Source organism: Anser cygnoides, chromosome 1, assembly GCF_040182565.1.
Source record: "Anser cygnoides isolate HZ-2024a breed goose chromosome 1, Taihu_goose_T2T_genome, whole genome shotgun sequence".
NCBI lineage: Eukaryota > Metazoa > Chordata > Aves > Anseriformes > Anatidae > Anser > Anser cygnoides.
In genome coordinates, this window is record NC_089873.1 from 149,761,162 (window position 1) to 149,780,218 (window position 19,057).

General features: G+C 47.2%; 2 protein-coding genes across 12 annotated transcripts in view; one reads left to right on the plus strand and one right to left on the minus strand.

Moving 5' to 3' along the window:
- NAXD (NAD(P)HX dehydratase) overlaps positions 1 to 3,925 on the plus strand; it is a 50,923-nt gene extending 46,998 nt beyond the window's left edge. For all 7 annotated transcript variants that reach the window (XM_013194486.3, XM_066985550.1, XM_066985557.1 and 4 more), the window contains one exon: positions 1,645 to 3,925. In XM_013194486.3, coding sequence (XP_013049940.1) covers positions 1,645 to 1,795 — 151 coding nt within the window. In that variant the 3' untranslated portion in view covers positions 1,796 to 3,925. The remainder of the gene's footprint in view (positions 1 to 1,644) is intronic.
- A 1,284-nt stretch (positions 3,926 to 5,209) lies between these two features.
- The window catches only part of CARS2 (cysteinyl-tRNA synthetase 2, mitochondrial), a 36,574-nt gene continuing 22,726 nt past the window's right edge, over positions 5,210 to 19,057 (minus strand). For 3 of the 5 annotated variants that reach the window (XM_066985602.1, XM_066985584.1, XM_066985605.1), the window contains 5 exons: positions 15,946 to 16,084; positions 13,755 to 13,878; positions 11,681 to 11,779; positions 8,230 to 8,493; positions 5,210 to 5,369 (listed from right to left, as the gene is read on the minus strand). In XM_066985602.1, the coding sequence (XP_066841703.1) occupies positions 5,295 to 5,369; positions 8,230 to 8,493; positions 11,681 to 11,779; positions 13,755 to 13,878; positions 15,946 to 16,084 (701 nt within the window). In that variant the 3' untranslated portion in view covers positions 5,210 to 5,294. Of the gene's footprint in view, positions 5,370 to 8,229; positions 8,494 to 11,680; positions 11,794 to 13,754; positions 13,879 to 15,945; positions 16,085 to 19,057 lie in introns of those variants that run through there. The other 2 variants (XM_066985592.1, XM_066985604.1) reach the window with 2 other exon arrangements.

Genomic DNA, 19,057 nt, shown 5'->3' on the forward strand with positions numbered 1-19,057 from the left:
GTATTTGTTTTGAGAGAAGATATCCAGGGCTGAACGCAGTTCTGAGCTAAGGCATGTAGCTGACTTCCCTGGTTTTTGTTTGGGCTCTTGGTTTTCGCCACTTCTGACCCACTCCTTGTGGATGAGTTTTGCCTTCTTGGGCTGCCCCGCTGAGCGTGGCTGGCTGCAGTCATCACCAGAGCCTTGCTCCAGGTCCCATCTTTCTCTAGTCAGCATGTTAAATTCCAGATGTAGCAATCCCTGTCCCCATAATATAAAGTAAAACTTACCTAAAGCCTGTGTATCCCATAGATGCTCCCTTTCTCCTTGTCACCTAGCTCTCCCATAGGTTTCTCAGTTCTTTGTTTCTATATTCCTGTATATTACGCTACTTCCTTTCAGAGATTCTCTTTCTTTTCTAAGTCTGCATTTTGATCACCGTAATTTGTATTCTTTTCCTGTTGGTGTTTTTGTTTTTGCTGCCATTTCAGGAGCGAAGAGGTCTGTTGTAATGTTTTAGACACTACATGCAGTCACCTACGGTCCGGTGCCCATGGGATTAACTAGCCTGTCCCTGCGGTACTGGTAGAGCACTGTGCTAGGTCTCCCAGTGAGAACGAGGGACCAGCTGAACCAGCCTTTAAAACTCTGACATATCCAGAATGAAAACTGAAACCAGGGTTCTTTGTGTATCTGAAGTTGCAGCTGTTGCTAGAAGAGTAACTTCATTTTACTTAATTAAAAGCGTGAGTTTATTTTTGCATGGTGCACAACAGATCAGTATTAGATGTTGGAGAAATCAGCAAACACAGCCTGTGTTCTCCAGGCTCTCCTGATGTGGGCCCCTGAGGGTCTTCCAGGCAGCTCACTCAGAAACTCCGCCGTTTTATAGGTGAAGGAATCTCGGGAGTGATTCTTCACAAAACGTGTAGCCCAGAAGTCAGCAGGCTCTCAGTGACTTATGGACAGCTTTTTCCAAGCTCTGGGCTGAGCTTTTTGAGGGTTTTAATCAGTCAACAACTGGTGCCTAGGGCTGGCTGCGAAATTATTCTGCTGTTTTCATCTGCTCCGGGACCGCAAAGGCAGCAGAAATGGCTCCTGTGGCCCAGCCTGGGAGAAGGTGCTTTGGAGGTGCCAGGTCCGTGCTGGGGGAGGTTCAGCGCCTGAGTAATGTGGACAGGGACGTGCTGTCAGGCAGCTCATAAACGCAGAAAGCATTAAGAGAGTGTGCCTTGATTTCTGGCGTGGCCCGCAGCTGTCCCTGTGCTCTTTGTAAGCCGATTTAATGAAATGTGATGGCTCCTGGTGCAGTCGGTGAGGTGTTTATACATAGCTGAGTCTGTGCGGGACCACCTGGTTGTCCATGGAATACCTTCTAACCCGCTTCCTGAGCAAGCGTGCTTTCCTTCTGCATCCTTCGGCGTTGGTGTTGTTTCTTACTCAGTCGTGCTGAGCCATGGGAAGAGCAGTGTGAGTTAAAAAATACTCGGCCAACAATGCCCTGCAATGCAAGAGTTTAAGAAATGCAAGTGTATGTCCCTCCCAGCAGTGCTGACAAACATTTATGGGTACAAAGATTACGTCTGCCACCTTATGAATTACACAAAACTGCTTTAGAAAAGCACTGTCCAGGTATTGTTTGTAATTTTATTTTTTTCCTTTTAGTCAAAATCCCTTCCTGGTGGCTGCGTTTGGAGCTTGCTCTCTTACGAGGCAGTGTAACAACCAAGCCTTTCAAAAATTCGGACGTTCAATGACTGCCTCTGACATGGTTTCAGAAGTTGGAACAGCTTTTAACAAACTTTTTGAAACCTGAAGCCAAAGCAGCGCAGAAGAAAAGGAAGAACAATGACTGCAAGAGTAATTGCATTTACAGTAGAATTTAAATAAGTAATGCACCCTTTCAAGTGCTGTAGCAGCATTGGTATGCTAGGTAGATTTTTTTTTTTATTTTTAAGAATAGAAAAATATGATTAATGTAGATATTTTCTAAGAGTTTGGAATACGAAAATGTTTTGGCTGAAATAAGCTGTAGTTGCAGATCTGTTATAATATAATAAAACTAAACTGAAAGTATTCCTCTGTTCTTTTTGATAGTTATTGAGCAATAACTAAAGTTTGAACAGCAAAAAAAAAAATGCACTTGATACTTAGATAAGAATAAAATTCTTCCACCAGCTCAACTGAATTTCTTGGATTGCACCAAGCTTGTCATGATTTCATTCTTAGGCCGTCTGTCTAGAATTAACTGCTGCACTTCATTTTGTGCCATGCTAGTATATTTACTTTAAGAAGCAAAATTAAGCCTCGTTGGAAAGGGAATGCATGAGAGTTGCTTTAGATTTTGAATGTAACTAGTTGCCTTTTTCCATTCCCAGTCCCAGAGGCAGCATTCCTCTCAACAGCGCACCCCTTCCTGCCACGTCTTGGTTTCTGGGAGAAGACTCCCCCATCGCAGAGTAAGGGCATCCTGTAGGTATGTTAGCAGTGAGCAGTAATTACGCTTACCTGAAGAAGAACTATTTAAAATCCCTTTAGCTAGCCTCAGCTCACCTAGGACTCAGCGTGATGAACTTTGTGAAATCATCCTTTGGGGCGGTTCTAGGCGGGTAAGGAGCGTAGTGCCACCTAACTGAGCTGGTCAGGTGCCGGCGATAACGGCAGAGCGAGGCGCTTTTAAAACTCAAATTGCCTGCTGAGCCGGAGCTCTGAGAATGCGGCTGTACATGTGCATAAGTGGCTATTTATTAACCAGCAAGAACTGAAGGAAAAGGCAGACGACAGCTCCTATCTGTCCACTCTTAGTGATACACAGGCAGTCACAAGTCAAAGGTAGGGATAGAAAAAGGGTGGCAGGTGCTCGAGCTCTGGGTTTAGAGGCGTTTTGCTCTGCCATTATTACCAAGACAGCTCTTCTGCTGTTACGAACGTATCTGTCTGGCTTGCTGGCAGAACAGATGAGTGTCGGATACAAAGGGGAAGTTGGGTTTTGCACAATATCATTTCCTAAATTTTTGGAAATTCAGTTAAAGCTTGTAAGGATTGAACCAGTGTGGAGAAAGGGGCGAGTTCATTCGAAGTACTTCCACAAAACTTTCAGTGAGGTCTGGAAGCAGGTGCTACCGTTGGACCTACAGCCTAACTCCAAGTGTATATACTCGTTAAAGCGCAGGAACAAGCATATGAAGATGTGTCTAGTTACCACAGCAGGTGTTATATATTCATTGCAACCACTCTTTTTTTCCAGCGGTCTAACTGTAGGCTGGAACACAGCATCACTCATAGCAGGTTCTTGTTCTCGTACCTTGCAATAGCTCCCCACAAAAGGCACCTGAAATCAGGCTGCTCTCAGTACTTCCCCTCCCGCCCTTATCGTTAATACTTCTGTATGCACTGTGACTACTACCTCACCCCGATGCATTTTTGGTTTTCTTTGTAAACCAGTTACCTATTTTTAAAATAGGTTTTTAAATGTTTGCTCATTTTGGTCTATGAGGGTTCACGGACTTTTTAGATTAGAGCAACTGTCTGTCTGCTCATAAGAGATGGATTTTTGGTGTTTATTTTAAGCAATTTTGTAAACTGTCTACATCCCGGGGGAAACCAAGCTACTATTATTTTTCCCCTTGAACCTATTGGAGAAGCCCAACTCCTTTTAAATAAAGTCAGAAAGTTAAACTGATTTTAAAACAGCTGCTGGATTTCCTTCAAAATACCGAGCGTTTCTGTATGTAGAACATGATGGTATTCTATCCAAACGGCATTTGTAGGCAAAGGCAATCAAGTAACAGGTATCAGTAGAGATTTCAACCTGCCATGTCGGTTTTAAACCTACACAAAAGTTGTAACTTTGTTATTCACTAATGTATGCAAATTGTTACAATTTTTAAGCATTCTGGAAATGTAGCAGTTTCTTTCAGTAGGAAATAAAAACATAGCAAATCAACCGGCTGGAGTTTGGTGTCTTCTGATTGCACTTCCCCCAGAAGCCGAGCTGGGGGAAGCGTCTGCCGTTCCTTCTCGTTTGCCTCTGGTGTAAGCAAGGCAGCCACTACCAAATGTAAAATACCAACAGTGTCACATGAGCGGCTGCCGAAGTGCTAACGAAGACTCCCCCTGCCTTCCATGGGAGTGCTGGTGACTGAAAACAGGCTGTGCTTAATAAACTCCACTTAGTATAAAAGAAAGCCTTTATCCTTGTGAATAGATTACTTGTGTGAATTTCAGGTGAAACTCCTCGTATATGAGCCCATGTTCTTATTTACCGTCTCACAAAGTGATTTAGACATACAAAAACACACTGGTAGGGAAGTAAAAATACAACCAATAAAATAGACATTGCCTGATGTATGAGGCAGGCTTCCCTGCATCCCTCTGTCCACACCATCCAGGCCATTTTATAAAGCAAGCAGGCAAAAGAGAAGCAGTATTCTGATTTAACCTTCTGTGTTACCCGAGGTATTCTTGCCTGCATGGCTGCTATCACATAAGGACCATTTTGCTTCCAATGCTTACCAGGGATGCAAACGGCTGGCTTGCCCTCGGGCCTGACCCTTTGTGCAGTCTTGGGCAAGTACGGTACAGCCCATTTCGTTCGCCTCCAAAATACACGTGTGTTACTTAGTTCAGATGGGCTTTAATGAACGTCTGGGTAACACACCGCACGTACCGATTGCATCCTTCCACTTCTGGGAGCTGCATCCTGAGCCTGCTGTAATCCCAGCACTAGGGAAAGCTCAGGGCAATCTGTGCAAAAAACAAACTGGAAAGATACCAAGCCTTACAGGTGGGTGCCTGCGTGGTGATGAGGGTAAAAGGTTTCACGGGGCCAAGCCAGCACCACTGCAGTAGGAATTACTTCAAGGCTTAACATTATCACCTCCTTCTGTGCCTAAGAAAAATACCATTGTTTAAACTGGTGGGCATAAAGCTAAGTGCTTTTACCCTCCCAGACAGACGCAGGTTCTTGCCTCTGGCTGTGCTGTGTTTTGGCTCTTGGCGCCAGCTCAGCAGAACAGCATGCAAGTGCAGATCACAGCAGGCGGGGCTGGGGCAGAGCCTGCAGTAGAACACAGCCAGGCTTGTGTCGGACAGCAGCGCTACCTCCGTGCTGAGGAGGATTTTGGATGCTTGCACACCCTGCACCTCATACGCACCTTCTGCAAAGCCACTACTTATTTAGCGAGTCGTAGTTTCAATGTTTTTGCTGAGATTACATCACTGTTAGACGTTTTGTTCCAAAGATTTTATTTGGATACTACTGGTATTTACAACACCGAGCAGCTGCAATCAAAACCAAGTCCAGTGATGAAGGTTCAGCTTTTTTTCTCGGTCTGCTGCTCCGCTTGTCCACCTTCCGCAATTTCCCAGGTTGAAACAGCACTTCTGTCCTGCAAGAACAAGGAAATGTGTTACTCTCATCAGTATGGATCACGCAGGGATCCCTGTAGCTGGCTACAGCCTGTTCAGGAGGCCCTGTAATGTACCAGATGGATCTCAATGAGCGTGCAGATTTTTTTTTTTCCTGTCTACTCCAACACAAACGTCACGCAGCAAAACTATTAATCAAGTTAGGAAAAGAGGTGGTGATACCATCTCACAGGAATGCCCTTGTTACCAATGCTTAGCAGTTGTAAAACAAGCCCGGACAATTCTTTGCAGTTAAGAAAAAAATAATTAAATCACTACACTACAAGAAAAAAAACATATTTTTTAGTGTTAGGCAGTCACAATCATGTTTTCATATTTAAATGGCTGGTCTACATGGAAAACACCTCTTCTATGGTCAGTACACAAGAAAATCTTGCCTAACACATTTCTCTCTGTGAATTTTAGAAGGATAGTAGCCTGCTGCTGTAAGTAGCTGTAGTGCAATGTTATATTTTCAAAAGAATATCATAACCAAACTGATAATTTCTGTTTTGATGTAGTCACTTGGCCGCAACTGTTGAAAATGACAAATTTTTTATCAGAATATTAAATGTTTAACAGGCTAAAACGTTAAATGAGCTAACATGAGAGAGACTGGAATACAGTGTAGAATTTTCTTTGTATTAAGGCGAAAACTCTTTGATGCTTAAATAATTATGTCATTTCACTTCGTAATACAAGATATCTCGCATTTAGCGCGCAGTTACGGTGACAAAGTTCTTTTGGGAACAAAGAGCAGAACCGAGGCCATGCCACGAAAGCACAGGGTAAGGCTGGCAGCAGAACTGCTCCGGCGGTAACAAACAGAAGTCGTGTATAATAGTTCCCTTTATAAAATACGCACGCTGTTGTAACTCACATGAGCACGCTACAGCAACGCAACTCTGCTGTTCTGCTTGAGTTTGTGAGCCAGCCAGAGGAGTTAAAAGACTGCGAGCTGGGTGCTGCCACACTTAGCCTGCAGGTGGAAACTCTAAGTACTGAAACAGGGGGTGCTGGCTCCCCCCTGCAGTACGCAGGAAGAATTAGGGGTCAAAACGCAGCCCGTGCTAGGGAACTGGCTAGAGCCAGCCTGCATCTGGGGAGTTCCTCCAAAAGGGGACGTCCGAAGCGATCGCAGCAGCAGGGACTACGTGGCTTTGCCTAGAAGTGGGGACGACTCCTCCCCGAGGGGCTGAGCTGAGCCAGAGGGTGCTGAGAGCCCTGCGTGGCGCAGGGCCACGTCTGCACCGCCTCGTTGGAGGTGACTGGAGAATGATCCTGGGACCTGTGAGGACGAGAGCAGGGCAAGGTGGCGGCAGACCTTCAGGTACTCGCGCTCACCGGGTGGCAGCGGCAGCAAAAGCAGGAGCTGGGCTTCGGCTGCCTGCCGCGTGCGCTCGTACGCGCACGTGCGCTGGGTCGTCAGCAGCAAACTGCTCCGGGACAAGCAGGAGACTGATTATGCCGACCTTCAGGTTATTAAATGAAAACTAAAATAAATCGGGCTGCATCCCGGCTAAGGCCAATCTCTAGGAGGTTATTAAATACCCGTAAATCCCTTTAAGAATAAGACAAAACAAATCTTCAAAGGGGCTGGGGGGGGCCGCAGCTGTTTGGCCAGAAAGATCAAACGGGGCCGTTCTTCTCCAAGACTTTGTTTCAGCGCGGCTGTTTGGATTTGCGAGCCTTCCTGACAGATCAGCGAGGCTGAGGATTTAGCCGCGTACAAACAAGGAAGCAGATGTTCCAGCTTCCCACAGGCTTCCTTTGCTTTCACAGCTGTAGCTCGCCACCGCCGGGCTCTGGCCCCCAACCCAGCTTGTATCCCTTTCACGTGAAATCCCGAGAGCGCTGCCCACAGCTCTCGCTTCCTTTTATTCGGTGCATCGACGAGTGACAGCTCTCACACTCAGCGATTAAGGGGGATGTGTGCTGTCACTCCCTAATGTAACTGTGCTTCACGTCCTCCCGTTGGTAAAACGATGCAAGGAGGCTGCGCGAGGCTCAAAACACAAGCGAGGAGCAGCATGAACTGCAGGGAGGGAGAAGGATGCCGAGCAGAAAGCGGAGCATTATTCTGCACGTAAGGAACAAGATCGAGCTAACGCCGTGAAGCTGAGATGAAAAGGGCAGCGGAGCAGGAGGAACTGGAAGAAGCAGCGCACACTGAAGAAGTAACGCAGCGTCTTGAGACCAGGAGGAAACACTAAGCCAACGAGGGGATCTCTCTTCAGCAGGAGACACGCTCAGGGAAATGAAAAAGAGGAACGGTGGCATTAGGAACAGACTAAGCAGAAAGCACCGTGGAGGGAGGAGTGCTACAGGAACCAGGCAAAGTACTTACGGCTCAGGAACATTTAGGAATGCACCCGCCAAAGACAACAGAGGCTTTCTTGTGTGGACTTATCTTTTTGGAGGGGAAATGTGAGGAGGTGGAGGGAAGGTATTATTTTCCTAAGTCATCTCAGTTTACTTTCCAGTTCCTCTGCAATCTTCTTAAAATAGCACACATTACTCCTAGCCTTTCTTGTGCGTTAGACTTGGACAGTTTAGGGATTTCCGAACATGAGGGGATTATCAGTGGCGAAATAATACTTCCTTAGTAACTGCAGTAGCTACAGCTTGCACGGAGATGTGAGGCTGAGGGGAGCAGAAGAGAAGGCCAGAAGTACTATGAGGTAAGAGCTCAGCTTCAGCTCAGCTTCTGCCTCCTGCCACTGCAGTTGTGCAGGATGCAGGGTGTAACAATGAGAGCTGCTGCTGGGGCATGAAGGGCAGAAATAAACACCGCCTTAAAAAGTCACCAACGGGCTCACAAAGCGAGTAGCTGCCTTCTACCTTGATGTGGATTCCAAAGGCAGCAAGGTCTCCACGCAGACTGTCACAAGCCTCCAGGAGCGGTTTTCTCTCCTGCATTAACTTCTGTCTCTTTTCCTTCTGTTCTTGTTTTGGTCCTTTTGATCCCGTGGCACCTTCCTCTATTTGCACGGTGTCTGTTGCTTCTGGCACAGCAAGAGCGTAATTACGGACCTTTGTGCGGAAGCTTACGAGCTCATCCATCACGTTGGAGAGCAGAGCTGAGTTTCCTCCTCCCACAGCAACCTATAAATCAAACGCATTGTTTTAAAAACATCTGAGAGCGATCTCAAAATCAATCACAATCCAGTTGCGTGCACTAAGGCCTTCCTTGTCACCTCCCATGGCTGAGCATCCCCCATTACAGCGGTATGATTAAAACATCACGCCCCCTACTCGTGCTGGGCAGAAGTTTCAGCACAGTCGTGCTTTGAAGTAGCTCAGGGTATTCCTACGCAGGACGGTGTCTGCCGTGGAGCAGAAGGTACTCATGTGAACGTAACGTGCTGCACAATCCAGCTGTGGAACTCATCAGGAAACCTCCTCGACGCCAGAAGCGTGCATGAATTAAAAAGGGATTAGACAAATTAACAGAAGAAAGCCCTGACAGCAGCTATCAGCCCAACGATGGGAGCCCAGGCAGTCCCTCGGCTGGAAACTCCTGAAGAGCAAGAGTGCACACCAGCCCCTCTTCGAGAAGCACAAACAAGGAAAATGCAGTATTTTTGCCTTCCATCTCCAGACTACCCTTTCTACAACAAATATCTACAACAGGACAAATCTGCCACAGACGAGAAGACGTGGTCATGGCATTTTATCACCGCGACACAAGAGGGGGAGCAGACGCGCAGCAGCGCAATGCAAAGCACACCAGTGCCGCGGGGTGAGGTAGCTGCCGGTGACACTTGACTGGGAGCAGAAGAGAGGCTGAGTAATTAAAGCCGGAGGGGACCGACTGCATTTAGTCACAGAACAGCGGGATGGGAATGAAAGGGAGTCTTTCCAGGGGTCACTGCCTGAAGCAAACGACTGAAGAGGAGAAGGAGGTGAGGGGGAAGCTGTTTAGGGGCCAGAGCTTGAGACGCTCAGTGCTCTCAAGGATTGTAAGAGGCAGCAAATTCCCCAAACTTTCAAAAGACGTAAACATGCTAAAGAAGCAGCTTATGAGCATGAAGAAGGTAATAAATCTAAATGCCAGGAATGTCCCCTTGTAACCTGGGACAGGAAAAAGAGCAGGGTAAACGCTTAAATGCAGAAGGGAGAGCAACGATGAATGATGAGAGGGGATAGGAACATGCCCGCACAGACACCACCAGCAAAGCTCAAATGAGGCACTTTTTTCATGACACAAAGGCACGGTCCTCCAAAAGGAGGGACAGCTTGGGAAATGGGCTCAGTTCACCTCCTAAGTAAAACACTGCATAGACTCTCCTGATCTCCACTTTCTTCTTCTGTAGTAGCCAAAGGGCTTGTAACAAGTTTTATGTGGAAATGTGTCCTTGCCTATCCCGCAGAAGATGAGCACTTCTCAGGAGAGCTAAAGCCCTTACCTGTGCCCACCAGCCCTAAAGAGGCACGATGGTTTCCACTCGCCAGCTAGAAGCCCCCAGCAGTAACTGGTAAGGCTGCCTAAGAGAGCAACGTTTACAAGACTTCTACCTGGTTAGGGATGTCTTTCAGAAACCTCAGATGGATTCACCCCTCCTGCCTGTGGTTGCCTAGGCTCCTTCTCCAGCCAGTGGAGAGAGAGAGACGGTTCTTACCCAGACGGTCTCATAAAATAAGACTGTTGCAGGAGCACAGGCAGCTACATTAGACTACACAGCTCGTTAGCCGAGATGAATTGCATCCCAAAAGCAAGACAGATCCACAGGCTATGTGCAAGTACCCAACTGAGGAAGGCCCAAGCACTGCTCCCAGTAGCCCCTACGTTAGTTTGTCAGCAGCCTGGCCGTGGAGCCCTGTCCCAGACAGCCCAGGCACTGGGATCCTTGGTGGCCAGGGACTGCTCCCAGCGAGGTGCCTACCCGTGGCCACCTTGCTAAGCGGCGAGAGGGGTGACCTGCCAGGCTGTGCACTGACCTGTTCGGGCTTGGCCTTGAGGATGGAGAACAATTCCTGGCTCATTTTATTTACTGTAGTAGCCCACAGACTTTTGTGGTGTCTTGAGCAAGAAATTAAGTTTTTTATTGATTCGGTTATTTGAGGGCAAAAGGAAAAAGCAGAGAGACAGAGAAGGACCTGCAGCGCTGTTCCTTCCTTCCTGCCTACCTCTCACCAACATCTTCTGCTGACCTCGATACCCCAGAGAAACTAGCACAGCACACAAAAAAAGAAAAGCATTAAGGCACTTATTTCAGTAAAAATAAATATTCACTTGCATACAGACAGCTCAGAATACAGAGGAATGGCTTCAACATTCAATATACGCACAAATATAAGTGTTTAGTCTTTTTTAGTGGGATACTAAACATGGCAAATGCGTGCATTATGAGGAATAACGAACAGCTGAACTGCATCCAGCAGCTGTTTCAGAAGAAATTTTGTGGGAAAATCCGCAAAGAAGCAAAGTAATTAAATGCACTGATTACTGTACTGGATGAACAAGGTTATTTGTATTTTCTCATTCTCTTCTTCCCCCCCCCCCCCCCAAAATAAATTCCTGTAGAAGGGTTTCTCTGAAGAAAGTTTTTAACTTCTTGGTCTTCAGCTCTACACTCATGAAGCTGCAGGAGGCGAGCACAGCAGAGCTTGCTAGCCTCCAAAACCCTGTATCACTTTAAACTGCTCCCCTTCCTGATACTAGGATATCGCCTTCGTACTTATTGTCCTCTTCTCTGTGCAGCACTTTCCACTGGGCTTTTCCTCTCTTTTTTCCCTCCCTGTTCCTGCCCTTTTTCAAGCACTAGAAGATACATAAGGTATTTCCAGTGAAGGCCCTCCTCCCCTCACCCCACCTGAAGGCAGAGCAGCCCCTTTCTCCTCACCTTGGCTTTCTGCAGAGGAGCTGAGCCCTGGCTCCTGCTGTGCACAGGAATATTTGTATGGCTATCAAAGTCAGCCTGGATGCAACCATCAGAAAATGAGGAAGAGCCAGGGAAAAGACAGATAGAGAACAGTACCAACTTAAAGGCCCTCCAGCACTAACTTTATCTCGTTTTGTTCCTCCAACTTTCGTTTCTACAATGCAATTGCTGCAGAAGTCAAACAGGAACACCCAAGGGAAGGAAAAAAGCCCCCATTGTGCTTTACCCTTTTCTGCCTGCTCAGACGCTCTCCTGAAACATCACAGCAGAAACCGCAAGTAATGCAGGAGGGTTTACTAAAACCATAAATAGCTTTGTTACATTTCATGCTTTCAGGAAGCATTGTACAGAACAGAACGCTAGCGCCGTTACTATGTACCAGCGCTCACAGAAGAGGTGTTTCATACCTGTCTTTCTTCAAAGGACATCCCGAGGGCATTAAAAAAGCCTTCTATATAGGAAATAATGCTTCCATACACAACAGAGCTTCTGGGAGATCCGCCATCCTGTTTAAAAAACACTCAAAAGAGATTGTCCAGTCAATATATATTACAGAGCTCGGCATCTCTCGATAGCCGCGTCGGCGAGGGAGAGCTACCACTAACTAGACAGACCCACCTCTACCAGTAAAACCCGCCCCGACGGGAACTTGTACACGGCTATAAAAGCACCTTCAGCGATTCCCTTTGTGCTGTGAGGGGGGAAAGATGCAAGCAAATGGGGGAGGGGACGAGCTTATTACCAGCACGCGCGGCGAGGAGGGGAGATGCGTGCAACCACGGCGCACTACGCGCGCACGGTAAATCGGACCTAAAAATAGCACCGCTGTGCATGGAAGGGCTCTGTGCATGGAAACCAAATAACAGAGCAAAATCACAGCTTCAAGGGCATCCTTAAAATAAATGTCAAAAAAAAACAACCCACCACCTTTTTGAGTGTCTTATTGATTTAAACAACATGAAGTCTGCTTTGAGATTGCTTATGGCGTTTTGTCACGCCCTAGTAGCACCAGCAAGCAGCACAGCAGTGATGGACTAGTGTTTAAGAACACAGGTATTTTATTTCTTTCCTCCACATTTATTTCACTAAAAAAAAAAATAAAATTAATTCAAAATTAAATGACGGATTGAGAAGAGATTTAAGGGACTAACACTTGCCTAAAAAAAAGAATAATGATATAAACAACCGAATTAGCAGCTGGTGTTGGATTTTATCCGGTATCTCCACCAGGGTCTGAGATAAGCCAAAACCTAAAATTTCCAAACTGGAAGGAGCTGAAGTGAACTGTTGAGGAAAGAAACAGGAATGTGCCAACTAAGATAAAAATTACGAGAAGATAAATATAACTCATTCCTCTTTTTAATGTGAGTTCACTCAGTTCTTAAGGAGAAAAAGCACCCACATGTTAACCAGGAGGTAAAACGTGAAAAGCTGGACTGCACCCAGACAAGCTCCCTCAAGACACCAAGCCACCGGACTCAGCTGACAAAGTTGGCAAAATGAATTCAGAGAAAATGAGCAGTGACTAGCAATACGTGTATTTAAGGAGCAGTAATGCTATTACAGATCCCTGCTGCAAACTGGCTTGAGCCGGGGTTCAGTGAGTCATTTTGTAACGAAAAGGGGCAGATGGGGCTGAAGAGGGAGTTTAAAATCAGCACCAAAACAAGACCAGGAGGAGGCAGGATTTTTAAAGCAATGAGCAAATTCTCCCTTAAAATCAGCTATTACTATATACTCAACATCTCTTTCACAGCACAAGGTGGACATCACGAAAACGGCAATTAAGGAGCACAGCAGCAAGGCTGAGCTGTTCGCCTCGAGCGAGAAAGGGGGTTGTTGGTAAAAGAGAACAATTCCTCAGACCATGTTTATTGCTTAGGTCTTGTCCTTTCCAGATGCTTCCTTTGTGTCAGCATCGAGAGACCTTAACAGGGTCTTGACTTGCCAAAAGCCACTTGAAGATGGGGACTCATGCAGGCATGCTGAGGCCACAGTTATGATCTGCCAACAGCAACAGATCCCTGCTCCTTGAAGCCGAGCTCACCCCCATGAGCATTCACGCACCTAGAGCTAACTGTGCCTGCCTGCCAAAGCCCCCCCAGAAGCGACCACCACCCCTTTCCCTACTAAAGCCCACTCCTAGGCACAGACACTAAGCAAAGAAGCGCGGTAAGGCCGTAAAACCAGCATTAAAAATTAGCTGCATGTCACAGAGGCTTCAGGCCTTTCGAAAACCCGAGGTATAAATAATATCGGGCAGCAGCAAAGAGAGACACTTTGGTCACAGCAAGGCATAATACAATAGTCGTATATAATTCCTGCGCTACAGCCGGGACAAATGGGGACCATTAAGGTCAACAATTTATGGAGCTTTGTTTCTGCTGGTTTCTCGTGTGAACAATAAACTAATCTGTCTGCATTAAACAGTAGGACAGTGGACAGCTGTCATTTTCTGATCTCTGTATCCTAATGGGTTACCTTAGTAACAGCCTTAAGCTGTCTGTTGCCATGGTGAACGAGGTCCATAATTGCTGCAACAGCCCTGGAGGTGTCAAAGTCATCTGCAAATGCAGCCTTCACGTTTACTTTTGTGTTGGCTAGCCTTCAAGAAGAAAAAAGGTAACGTTTAAGATAAGACAAACAAGATGCCAGCAGTACGCTGAAGCTAGTCAGGAGGAGTCATCGGAAGGACACCCATTTCCTCCTGAGCTGCTCCGGGAGGGGAGATGCTACGCTGATCAGGAGGGAACACATTTTTTGGTTGCAAAGGGAAAAAACTTGACGCCCGTCAGAACCCAAAGCGCTACATCCGTTCAATAAATACATCATTAATCACAGGAACCAACGGCGGAGCAATGCTCGCCTTCGTCATTTAAAAACAGATGGAAAGCTGGCTTGATATTAAGCGCGTTAGCGGTTTTGCTAAGTCCTTTATTCTAGCAGCCTGCTCTTCATGCTGAGGGCACGTTTCTCTTCCAAAGCCATGTCACACGCGTTGCTCCAGCGCTTAGCAGGAGAGCTGGGTCGGGTCGGGTCAGGTAGGAGTCCCGTTGGCAGGATCCGGCCCCAATGCAGGCTCTGCTTCCCCGTTTCCTCGGATAGCTGAATTCCAGCTCCGTGACCCCGCTACAGGCTGAGATAAAGGTCTGGTGGAAAAGCCAAGCCCGCCTCACGCAGCCTGCGCTCGTCGTCGCAGGAGCGCTGCCCAGCGGGGCCGCTTGGCAGGGGAGGGTGAGCAGAGCAGGGGCAATAAACAGCAAGCTGCGAACAACTGCTGGCAGCTTTCTGTTGTACAAAGCTAGATGAACTGAGTATTGATAGCCACTGACATGGGGATGCTGCTCCACAATAAAGCCGCAGGAGCAGAGTTACCTGGGGAGCCTCAAGCTGTCGTAGTACCTCTGGGGATCGCCTCAACCCTGTTTTGCCTGTTTCTGAGTGGTTTTGCCTGGAATACCTGCCTCTCTCAGATATCGAATGGCTGCTACACTAAATCCATTCACCCAAAGCTATTGCCTGTGATTTTTCCCTTCTCCATTCAACACCTATCACTTTCCAAAAATAAGAAATTTATATTTAGTGATACACACGATTTGCCCTCTCTTACGTCCTCCACTGACACTCTATTTTGACTTCCTTACGTGCCTCACACCTCTAAGCCTTATCTCTCACCAGCAAGTCCCCTGCTGCCTCCAGCTGAAGGACAGCTTCAGCTGCCCAATATCACGAGTAGCTAATTCAAACCCTCCCCTCCTTGTGACATGCTCCGGTGCTCCCTGTGAGACACAGTGAGACACAGCTGGTACAGCCACGAGCTCTTCAATACGACCGTGCACGCACCACCAAGAAACTGTCTCTCACTTCATCTTCCCCTCTGATCGCACGCCTCAAAGCGGCTTGTACACGTGGTGTTTCCGAGCATTCGCTGCTTCTCCTACCCTAAATCCAGAGCACCACGCTCCTCAGGTTTACACCCAACACCATCCACATCTCCGGATTCGAGCAAGCTGCTCTAGTGGAAGGTGTCTGTGCCCATGGCAGGGGGCTGGAACTAGGTGATCCTTAAGGGTCCCTTTGAGCCCAAATCACTCTGTGATTCTGAAAGATGATCTAATTTTTGTGAGGGGCTCCAGAAGAGATTCTCCTCATCACTGTCAGGGTCCCAGCAAACAGAACTTCTTCTTTCCCTGTGAAATCTCTCCTGACCAGTTTCTGAGTAACCCTTCTCTCCTTCACACCAGCCTGTAAGCCAGTTTCACTACAACCTCATGTACCCAAGGTGTATTACTTTCCAGTTGTCTTCTTTCTTCTTCAGTCACTAACACACAGTTCTTATGTCCTGGGTAGCTTTGCAACCTCAGACATATATTTGCACCTCCTGACTGATGTAGAAGGAAAAGCTGCTTATATTAGGTCAGGCACACTAGATAAATAACATGATTGTACAAATACAATGAACTAAGTATAGCAGACTGTGAGGAAAAACAGCTGGCTAAAAAAATAAGAAAAAAAAGCTAGCTTCGGTGAGGGTAGCAGGGAAGACAGCTTCCCAGTTCTTCTTCTTTAACAGAACTCAGTATGTTACAAAGTTCAGCCCTCCGAGCCTGTCAGCAATTTGCAAATTATTGCTCACATAATGACAATCTCTAGACACAGGAAGCATACTTACCTTTCCCACAGTATGTCTTCTCTAACGGGGTCACATACCAGCTGTCCTTTCATATAAGCATTTGCATCTCTAATAAACGAGGAGATTGCCTGGAGAAGGTGCTTTGCATCATTCATGGTCTCATCACTGAATTGTACTGCTAAGAAAAAAAAAAACAAACCAACAAGCGTTGTGATATGGAGGATGTTGCTGTCATACACAGGCACGATACTCTGAGCCACAGCCGTTCCGGGAACAAAAGTTTGTTGTTACTTGTCAGAGCAAACTTTTCGTAATTGCACATTTAATTAGCAACTCTGGTTTTCAAGCGCACTAGGTGAATTAGATCAACCTAAAAGACGATCATTATATATGACAACATGTAACCTACTGGAAAGGCTTTAGACTGTTCTGAAAATTGTTTGGAAGCTCACTGAAGCAACACCTACTTGATTTAAAGTTCTTTTGTCAGTATTCAATCTTTCTGCCTGGTTATTAATCTAACGCGTTTGGATGGCACGTACTTCTAATAGTCCCCCCAGATTAAAGCTGGGAGAACATACCTTATCTCCCCCTGAATTTTTTTCCTATTTTAATTTATATTTTTAATTTAGGTAGACACATTCTGTCTTTGCAGACCTCCAAAGACGCCTAACCCTCACCAATGACTGAGGAATACAGGCACTTACTGCTAAGGGACCGTATCACCAGCACCTACACATCTAGAGGCACCCAGCGTTTTGCAGTCTAGGTCTGCACTAGGTAACTTCACCGAGGGCAGAAGCCAGATGTGAGCCCTGATCTCAGGGCCATTAGCATAAATCCCAAAGAAGCCTAGCTGTTTAAACAGACTTTCTGCAGGATTTGTCCCAGTGTAACTGAGGCGTTAGTCTGGACTGTATTTGTCAGGTTTTCCACTTGTGTGTAATTAAAAATCTGCATTCCTGACTCGGTAACATTGGTTTTAAAATTAAGCTTTACTAAGCTTTTAAAAAGACTGATGTAGTGACTTTTAGAAAACCGTGAGATATCGAAGATCATTTATATCCACTAAGATTACTCAACTGATTACCCTGGTTACAGGGCCTCCGAGAGGAATACTTGATGAAAGTTTATTCTGATGAAGCTTTGATTAAAGCCATTCTTCTCCACTGATTCAGGGCATTCTTCTAACCCGCCACGTGCTGCAAATGCACCACAGGGCTCACACACTGCTCGAGCAGCTCTCCATCTACCCCTTCCCTCCTTGCCACGGAAACCATCACTTATAAGTGCAGAATAACAGAGTGTTTGCTGTTAGCACCGACGATTCGAGACCCGAACGAGGAAAATGTTTCAGTTCATTCAAGTACAGAAAATCTCTGAGCCTGTTCCGGAGACAAGCAGAGGGTTTTTAGGGTAAATGTATCACAGACCACAAAAAGGCCCGCTCTGAGCACAAGATCTACCTAAACTACAGCACCAAAGGACTATCTCTGGAATATCCAGGGAAACTGCAGAGTACCGAACGTGTGCTTGATAGCCTCAGAATGAAAAAATCAGTAAGTAGGGCAGAGAGGCTAGGGATCAGCGATTACAGCACCGGCAGTGGCAGCAGCAGACCATGCTGTTCTTCTGTTGCACGTCTTATTTTTCCCTAGCACACCGCTCAGCACTTCGTGTGCACAGAAGCAGACACACAGGGGTAAGCGGGAGTCAGAAAGCACAGGTGGCAATGCCACCCAGCATTTGCAGTCTGATCTCTTCCAGCAGAGGAGCAAACTCCAGCCTGCCACTGCTGCAGTACCCAAGCACAGAGGGAGATGACTAGCATCTGTCATGCCTCATTTCTCAGGCTTTATTTTCAAACCTGTTTCTCTGGTCATGTCTTCCTGGCTGTGTGCTCCTAATGTTAAGTAGCACCGATGTCTAGAGCCTGTGGTGACCTGCCCCCAGCCCCAGGCAACGCAGCCCCTTCTTTGCAGAGGAGCTTTATCCTAGCGGACAGCACCTCCACGCTTCCAGACGAGAAGAGCCATCAGACACTGGCCTCACCTAAGCGTTCCTGAAGGCCTTTTATGGGCTCAATCCGACGAGCACATTAACGCTGCCCAACTCTCCAAGCTGATATCCCAGCAAGGATAACGCGTTCTCCTCCCAAGGCTGGGATGGCAGGAATCGTCACCAACAGGCTCAGGCTGCAGAAAGCTTTTTAGGAACAAACAGAAGGCGCTTGGGATCTCTCCTCCTGGAAGCAGGCGGCGAGGAGAAATGCAGTAGTCATCTCTGAACTGAGCTGACGGCACGGGCACGCCCTGACTCACTGCACAGTGAGTGCCTGACTCTGCCCGTCTATCCGACACAGGTCCTGCAGTCAGCACCGCATCCTGCCTCATCATGTGGCAGTGCTGCACGCCCTCCGGCAACTCCTATCTGCAGAGTGGCTCACTGGCATTGTATCCATACAACACCACCGCTTCCTTTCAGCCAAGACACCTAGATTTGCACAGGCAGCCCTGTTTTTTACCATGGGAATATATTTAACCTAAAAATAAGGCAAAGAATCACCATGTCCTTCTCAGGTCAGTTCGAAGGCAGCCAGCTCAGGAGCAGCACAGAGGGGTGTGCAGGCATCCTGCAGGACTGTCCATGCCATCCCTCACCCCTGAGGCAACTAAGGCAACCCAGCCTCTCAGCTTTTGTTTCTGGAACAAACAGAGGTATGACAATGCTGTAGGTGCCAGCCTCTTTACTTCGTCCTTTGTTTTATTCACTCCAGGCTCCCACGTGCCCCCAGCTGCAGCCAGAGTGCCACTCAAGCGTGCACAATTTATTTCCTCTGCCCACAGAGGCCCAGAGGAAACAGCCAGGCAGGCTGCTGTCCCCACAGCAGTAGCACCCCGCAGGCAGGGGCTGGTCCTCTTGCAACCCCCCCACCAGCATTCGCTCCTCCACTCCTACAGTGGTGGAGGCTGGCAGCTACAAACCAGCACGCTCTTATTATCCCACACTTCCAAGTATTTCAGGAATATGCAGCCTTCCTGATGTCTTTGACTGCCATGGAAAAGCAAGGCTCCACCAAGCAGGCAGCTCCTGCAAGCAGCCAGAGGTATTAATGAGCAAAAAGATTTCCCAGTCCAGTAACTGCCTGCCT